Below are 8687 nucleotides of genomic sequence, written 5' to 3'. Positions count from 1 at the left end.
GTCAGGAGTTTGAGACCAGCCTGGCCAACATGGAGAAATCCTGTCTCTACTAATAATATAAAAATTAGCCAGTCGTGGTGGTGCATGCCTGTAATCCCAGCTACTCTGGAGGCTGAGGCAGGAGAATTGTTTGAACCCAGGAGGCGGAGGTTGCAGTGAGTCAAGATCGCACCACTGCACTCCAACCTGGGTGACCAGAGCAAGACTCCATCTCAAAAAAAAAAAAAGGTAAAGATAAAAAGATGATCTCCAGTTCTGACACTCAAGCCAGTTGCTCCTTGGAGCACAGGGCACCCAACTCCCCCAAGACATCTTCCAGGACGTCCCATGACTGCTGCAATGGAGAGAAGCTACAGAGAGGGTCTAATTGGGCAGAGGAGCAGGAGGGCATTGCCAGGGGATGGGTCCAGTTTTGAGAACAGTGCGTTCTGATTTGGCATAAAGCCAGTTTCCTAGAGAAAGCAAGGCTTTTGTTCCCATCCTCTCCCTCTGTGTCCCTTCTGACACCTCACTCCAATTTCCAAAATCAAACAAGGAAAGTCAGAAAGAAGTAAAGGGAATAAGAACAAGTCCTGAGCCAACTGCAAAATATGTGCCTTTCCCAATGACACGAATTTGTGTGATGGACAGGACAATTCACAGAACCTCAGCACCCCAAATGCACCCTCATGGCAGCCTCGTGCAAGAGAGGCCATGGACAATCCTGATTTACAAATGAGAACACGAAGGCTTAGAGAAGTCAAGTAACTTGCTCAAGAGCACACAATCGAAAGTGGCTGAGCTGGGCTTCAATCCTGGCTCATCTAAGCCCGGCCAGGCCCTTAGCCACTTCTGTACTACCTGATGTCCTAGTTTATACAAAGCAAACCAAGGCTAAAAGATGGCAGCTCTGAAAGGAAAAGAAGTTTGTGAAAGGGTCCCATGGCCCGGGCACGGATGACAGTGGAGGGAGAATGGTGCACCCCTTCTCCCTGGGCATCTTTGAGGGCAAGGAGGTTTAAGTGGATTGTGTATGTATACATTGGCTCCAGAAGTTCTTAGCACACACTGACAGCCCCAGTCTCAACCCTCTGGGAGCCCTGGAGTCATGGTCTACATCGGCACTGCCCAGTATAGCCACTAGCCATATTTGCTAAGTTTAAATTTATGTTAACTAAAATCTGAAAATTCAGTTCCTTGGCCACACATTTCAAGTGCTCGATGCTGCTTAGGGACTACTGTGATGGGAGTGCAGGTCCAGACCTTGATCCTGAAATCCAGGCCATGCCCCAAAGGGCTGCAGTTTGCTGCACCGAGAGGATCTGCCTATGGGTGTCACTAGGATGAGGTGTGCAGGGGGTGGTGAGGGAGGAGACAAGAAGGCAGGGGACTGTACAGTGGCTCGATGAAGACCCCAAGAGCCCTGGGGAGGAGGTGGGGGCTGGGGGCCACTCTTCTCTGCATAAGCACTCTTTCCTTGTCTACTCTTTCAGAAGCGAGTTCTCTTCCTGACCAATGACTACTTCTTCACGGACATCAGTGACACCCCTTTCAGGTGAGGGACACAGGCTTTATTTGCAGGGGGTGGGGGTTGAACTCATATTTAGTTGGCAATTTTGTGGTCATAGCAAAAGACCCAGGTCAGCATTCAGGAAACTTGAGGTCTAGACCTGCTTTGCCAGTGTAGCCTAGAATGCAGGTTCCAGAGCCAAACTGCCTGGACGTGAACCCCAGCTCTACCATGTACAGGCTGTGTAAACTTGGTCAAGTGTATGGTCTGTGCTCTGCTCCTGTGGGCCCCAGGCGAGCCCTTCAGTTGCTGTTGTTACTTCACTGTTCCTCAGCGTCCATCAGCCAAGCTGCCTTAACAGGCCATTTCCCCGAGGGCAGTGAGCCCTGTCTCTGAGAAGAGGCTCTGAGGTCCAGCGCTCCCTGCTTTACTGATGCGTCACCTCTGCCTCCTACAACTGTCTTAACAGGCCTTTGAGTTTCACTTAACCTCTCTGTGCCTTAGATTTCGATCTGTAAAATGGGGGTAACAATAACAGCTGCTTCTTGGTGATGTTGTGAATTTAAGTGATATCATCCATTTAAGATCCTAAAGCAGTGAGAGGATCACATTGGAAGATCTCAGGTTCCATGCAACTATAGAAATATTTGACTCTAGGTATTAGGCAGATTAGGAAACAAGTGGCCACTACCTCTGAATTATCTGATTTCTCCATAAAGCCCTGGTTCCCAGCCCTGACTGCTCATTGGAATACCTGAGGAATTATGTGAAGTTGCCACTGCCCAGGCTTCATCCAAAACCAATTTTTTTTGAGACTGAATCTCTGTCTCCCAGGCTGAAGTGCCATGGCACAAACAACTTACTACAGCCTCTACTCCTGGGCTCAAGCGATCCTCCCACCTCAGCCTCCCGAGTACCTGGGACAGTATGGGAGTGTGCCACCACATCCCACTAATTTTTTTATTAAAAAAAAATTTAGAGTTGGGGTCTCGCTGTGTTGCCCAGGCTGGCCAGACCAATTTAATCAGAATTTCTGGGGGTAGAGCCCATGCACTCACATCTTTTAAAGCTCCCCAAGAAAGTCAGACAACCAGCCAAGGCTCAAAACCGATGCTCAGCCGGAGAGGGAAGTCGCAGCAGGACTCTCCAGGTGGGAGAGGGAGCTCCTGTTTGCAGGACCCCCTGGGAAACAGAGACTGTTCTACATTTCAGGGGGTCTCTGTGAGGTTCAGGATGTCCCTTGATGAAAACAGGAGCTGAGAGGGTTCTCAGTCTACAGAATGACCAGGGTCCTGCTCAGGAAGGGAGGCTGCTGGGAAAGTAGAAGCACTGCCTCCGTTCTGGAGGGGACAGCTGCGAGGCCAGAGGCAAAGAAGGGGGCATGAGGAGCACACCACTCATCAGGGATACAAAAAGTCCACACACCTAGTGTTGGTGAGGGCAAGGATGAGGCCGGGGGGCAGGCCAGCGTCTGCTGCTGCTGAATGAGTGCCTTCTCTTCTCTCCCCACAGTTTGGGGGTGGTGCTGTCCCGGGGCCACGGAGAATACATCCTTCTGGGGAACACGTCTGTGGAAGAAGGTGGGTCGGCACCAGGGGCTGAGGGACAGTTAAGTGGAAAATAAGGGACTCTCACGGGACACAGGGTCAACCCCAACCAGAGCCAGTGTGACAGCCTCCTTGCTCCCAGGCTCCAGAGCAGCCTCTCAGAACAATGCTGCCAGGTGGAGAGGGGTGTGTGTGTCCCTGGCTCCCAGGGCATGCAGGATCTGTGGGTCAGTCATCAAACCAGCAGAGCCTGAGGCCTGCCAGCCGCACTGCCAGGTTGCAGGAGGCCTTGCTGGACTAGGAGGTTCGTCAAGGCAGTATGTTTTTTAAACAAAGCTGAAACTCACTGGGTGGCTATTTCTACAATTGGGACACACACACTCATGGAAGTGGGGGAGCATCACCCTGAATGTGGACTCTGGTTTCAGGCCTGCACGACTTGCTTCACCCAGACCTGGCCCTGGCCAGCGACTGGTAAGTGAGGAGTAAAAAATGGGAGGGAGACAGGTGGAATGTTTTGAGATAACACTGACTTTCCTGGGTTTCAGGATCTACTGCATCACAGATATTGACCCGGACCACCGGAAGCTCAGCCAGCTAGAGGCTGTGATCCGCTTCCTCACCAGGGAGGACCCAGATCTGGAGTGTGAGTGCTGGCCACCCACTGAGGCGAGCTTTTCCTCTGGGGCCCTGAAGCTCAGGACTTTGCCAGGAGAGGTGGGAAGACAGGGGGAGGCTGTTGCACAGCCCTAGCCCAGTAGCACATGGATGGCTTAGATCAAACAGGGAGATTCCCAAAGAAAAAGGCATAGCCATCCTTACCACAGGGCTAAGCTGGTATTTAAGCATCCTTGGAATTGTGGTGACATGTATGGATCCCCAGGTCAGGGACTGGGATCTTTTTCAGCCTCTATCCACCAAGCTCTGTTAAGGGTCAGAAGAGAGCACCATTCAGAGTCTGTCAGCTTTTCCCCTACCACTGTCTAGAAGTGGACCTCTGGGCAAATGGCTGCCACTCTTCACCAGAAGTCCTCATCTGCACAGGGGGAGCATTTGGCCAGATGACTCAAAGCCTGTGGGCTGTGTTTTCTAAGCCAGTTCCTCATGCCAACCTTGCTCACCTCTTCCAGGTCTAGGAGCCACAGGTGCTCCTTGTCTTGGCAGCTGCGACACTTCAGTCTCTGCTCCATGGTCCCACGGCCTTCTCACCTGCACTAATGCGAGTGGGGAGCTCATTAGGCCACATCCTTAGCTTGCTCCTCCTTCTTCCTCTTTGGAAGAAAGAGCAGGTCATCCTGTCACATAATTGTCACCCCCATAAGGACACTGCCTCCCATGCCAACCCAACAGGGCACTTGTTTACTTATTTTCATTTCATCAACAAATCTGTACTGAGCTTGCACCCTGTGTCAGGCCCTGGGGTAGGCATTGGAGCTACAGAGATAACCCAAACAAGGCCCTTGCTTTCATGGCACTTACATCCTAGTGGAAAAGCCAGGTGATAAGCAAATAAGCCTACATATGTAGATATAGGTTGTTATAAATTGTGATAAGCGCCGTGCACACAATGCTGTAGGAGAGAGAAATAGGCCTACTTTAAAGGAGATCCTGCTAAGCCACTTGTGTGACTGTTTTGTGACACCACCTCACCAAGGTGAGGAGGATCTCCTTTGGGGGGGTGACAAAAATATTTTGGAACTAAATAGAAGTGGTGGTTATACAACATTGTGAATGTACTAAATGCTACTGACTGAATTGCACACTTTAAATTGGTCAGTTCCATTTTATGTGAATTTTACCTCAACAAAGATAAATTTTTTTAAAAAGAGAGGAAAAAGAAAGAGCCTCCATGCAAAGACTGGGAAAAAGAACATCCAGACCAAGGGAAACAGCGTATGTAGGGGCTCTGAGACAAGGAGGAGCTTAGCAAGGTCAAATTCACAGAACTGGCCAGAGGCAGTGGCTCACACCTATAATCCCAGCACTTTGGGAGGCCAAGGTGGGCAGATCACTTGAGGTCGGGATTTCTAGAACAGCCTGGCCGATACAGTGAAACCCCGTCTCTACAAAAAAATATATAAAAATTAGCCAGGCATGTGGTGTGCTCCTGTGGTCCTAGCCACTTGGGAGGCCGAGGCAGGAGAATTGCTTAAACCTGGGAGGTGGAGGTTGAAGTGAGCCAAGATTATGCCACTTTACTCCAGCCTGGGTGACAGAATGAGACCCCATCTCAACAACAACAGCAAAAATAAATTCATGGAACTGACCAAAAGCCAAGATATCCGGATGATTAAGGAGCAGAGGAGGAGGAGTTGAGATGAGGGAGACTGAAGATCCAACCTGAGGTCACTGAGGGTCTCCTAAGTTCATCAGATGTTACAATTGGAAAGAGCCTCAGATATGAAGCTGTTGTACTGACATATTTTTTGGAGTTGAGAAAGTGAAGACAGAGGTGAGGTGGCTCCCTCACGCTCACAGAGATAGTTTTACATGTCCCACAGACACGTTCATGAAGCACATCTTCTTCTCTGAACTTTGGGTGGGTGAGTTGTGTTCGTAAACATGGAGGAAGCATGTGGTCTGGTCCCTTGATGTTTTGCACCCAGGTGACGAGGAGCTGGTCCGGGAGGTGCTGTTTGACGCGGTGGTCACAGCCCCCATGGAAGCCTACTGGACAGCGCTGGCCCTCAACATCTCCGAGTAGGTCCAGGTTCCCAGGTTCCCAGGCCCCAACCAGCCCCCAGAATTCCCTTGGCTGAGTCAGGGCCCCTCTCACCCCCTGGCTGGTGGCTTCAGAGAGCACCCACGTCCTGTGGCCTAAGAACAAGTGCAGGTCCCCCTGGGCACAGGACTAAATCCCCACACCAAGATAGTCCCATTCAGACAGCCCCTTTCTCTGGGTTGGACTCCAGTCATGAGACTTCATTGGCCAAAGTGCCCCTGGCCAAAGAGCAGTTCCAATAGGTTTCCAGCAGGTAAGGTCACGGCACCAATGAACTTGACCTCAGTTTTCCCAACCCCTTAGAAGTCCCTGCTCCCTTTGCTGGTCTTTTCCTGGTACTATCATGTTTAGTGGCCTGGTAGAAGGAAGATGAGTGGCATGTGAGTGTGAGTGTAGGGCGTGTGTGTGCCCATGAGTGCTGGGGGGAAGGGGAAGGTATTAGTGAGGTTAACGTCACGGTGAGCCATACCTTGCTCCTGAATAGGAAGATTCAACATTGTGAAGATGTCAAACCTCCCCTAGACAGTCAATAAATTTAAGGACATAATTAGATACTAGAAAATTAAATATTAGTTTTTTAGTGCTACCCTTCTTAATAAAAAAAACACCTACAGAATTTTATAGGGACAGTCTCTTATTGAAAAAAGCAAGATGTGGAATGCTGCCATTCTACATAGTATAGTACGCTACCTTTTCTGTAAAAAGGGGGTGCCATAGTATTTGTGTGGATTATTTAGATAACATCTATGATCTATATACTATCTACACAAGGCTACTCAGGAAACATTCCTCATTAGCTGTTTCTGGTTAGAAAATGGGTAACTGAAACAGGGATGGAAGGGACACTTTTCACCCTGTCTAACATGTTGGTGTAATTCTGAACCATATGAATATATGACCTATACAAAATTAAACTAGAATAAAGAAAGAAAAAGAATCTAGTGGGCCAGGCACTGTTCTGAGTGCTTAGTGTATATAACCCAGTTGATCCTCACTGCAGTCCTCTCACACAGGAGCTCTCATTAGTGCCATATGACAGATGAGGAAACCAAAGCATAGTGAGATTAAGCAACTTGCCTGAGGTCATATGCCTGGAAAGTGGCAGAGCTGGAATCAACAGCGGGCAGCCTCACTCTCATTCCCAGACTCTTAAACCCTGCACTGTTGTGCCTTCTACAGAGGGCTGGAGCACTAGGTTTGGAGAGGGGCACCATCTCCATCTTTCCAACCTCACAGATTAGTCACAGATGATTTTCAATGTGGAGAAATATTGAGAAGGAAATATTCTTAACCAGAGCATGCATCAGAAGAGACTTCCTAGGGAGTTAATATAAAATAGCATACAGTTAAGGAGAAAAAAATACATAACCATCTCCATAGATAAAGAAAAGGCATTAAATAAATATTAATATTCATTCTTTTAAAAAAATTTTGTAGAGATGGGATCTCGCTATGTTGCTCAGGCTGGTCTTGAACTCCTGGCCTCAAACAACCCTCCCACCTCAGCCTCCGAAAGTGCTGGGATTACAGGCATGAGCTACCATGCCCAGTCATACCATTCTTGTTTGTTAAAGCCACTCAATAAAATTAAAATTGACCTAAGCATGCAATAACATCTTAATGGGGCTAGAGGCTCTCTCACTAAAGACAGGAACAAGACAAGCAGGCCTACTTCCCCACTGCTGCTTAACAAGGTCAGAAGGCATTAGACAAGAGAAAATATGCAGAGGCAATTAGAATTGGAAAGAAAGAAGTAAAATTGTCTCTGTTTAAAGATGACATAATTATATATCTGGAAACCCCAGAAGAATTAATAAGAAAATTACTATACCCAATGAGAGAATTCAGTAAAGTAGTGGGTTATAATATCAGCATTCAAAAATTAATAGCCTTTATCTACACAAAAAAAGATAGAAGATATGAGAAGGCTTATTTTAAAAGGCAAGAGATAATACATGATAAAGTTATAAGACTACAAGAACACACGACATAAACTATAAGAACTGTTCAAAAACCTATATAAGGAAAATTATGAAACACTCCTGAAAACACAAAAGTAGAGGCTGGAACACATGGAAAGACAGTGTTTTTGGATAGGAGACTTCAACGTCATAAAGATATTAATCCTTCCTAAGTTAACGTATAAGTTAAATGCAACCCCAATGAAAACACCATCAGTCTTTTTCTGCATCTAGATAAACTGATTATCAGTTCATTTGGAAGAATAAGCAAGAATAACCAGGAAATCTCTAAAACACACACACACACACACACACACCAAAAAAAGCAATGAAGGGAGGTTGGGCCTACCAAGATATTAAAACACATGACAAAGCCTCTGAGATTTATAAAGTGTGGTACTGGCACATGAAAAGGCAGGCAGACCACGGGAACAGAAAAGGAAATCCGGAAACTCATCTAAACGCATGTGAAAATTTAGTCTATGACAGAGATATCCTGTCAAATCAATGAAGGAAAGATGGATTTTTAAATAACCGGTTTTAGAGCCATATGGAGAATGATAAAATTGTGTTCTTTTCTCACACCATACACCTGGACGAAGTCCAAATGACTCAGAGATTCAAATGTAAAAAACGAAACCATATAAATACTAAAGGAAAACATGAGCCAATTGCTCTAAAATCTAGGAGTGGGGAAAACCTTTCCCAACAATGACTCAAAATTCAGAAGCAATAAAGGAATGATGGGTAAATTCAGCAACGTCAAAAGTGTTTCTGTAGTCGGGTGTGGTGGCTCGTGCCTGCAGTCCCAGCTACTCAGGAGGCTGAGGTGGGAGGATCGCTTGAGCCCAGGAGGTGGAGGCTGCAATGAGGCATGGTCACATCACCACACTCCTGCCTGGGCAACACAGCAAGACCTCATATATATATATATATATATATTTTTTTTTCTTTTTCTTTTTTTTTTT

The 8687-nt window shown here is 47.2% G+C and overlaps 1 protein-coding gene across 1 annotated transcript in view; it reads left to right on the top strand.

Moving 5' to 3' along the window:
* CACNA2D4 (calcium channel, voltage-dependent, alpha 2/delta subunit 4) overlaps positions 1-8687 on the top strand; it is a 130668-nt gene that overhangs the window by 62999 nt on the left and 58982 nt on the right. The window contains exons 19-23 of the mRNA XM_011931025.1: positions 1473-1534; positions 3002-3069; positions 3465-3510; positions 3585-3682; positions 5643-5736. Of these exons, the coding sequence (XP_011786415.1) occupies positions 1473-1534; positions 3002-3069; positions 3465-3510; positions 3585-3682; positions 5643-5736 (368 nt within the window). The remainder of the gene's footprint in view (positions 1-1472; positions 1535-3001; positions 3070-3464; positions 3511-3584; positions 3683-5642; positions 5737-8687) is intronic.

The sequence above is a fragment of the Colobus angolensis genome, unplaced genomic scaffold (assembly GCF_000951035.1).
Source record: "Colobus angolensis palliatus isolate OR3802 unplaced genomic scaffold, Cang.pa_1.0 Scaffold89, whole genome shotgun sequence".
Classification (NCBI taxonomy): domain Eukaryota; kingdom Metazoa; phylum Chordata; class Mammalia; order Primates; family Cercopithecidae; genus Colobus; species Colobus angolensis.
This window is presented reverse-complemented; position numbering and strand designations above follow the sequence as displayed.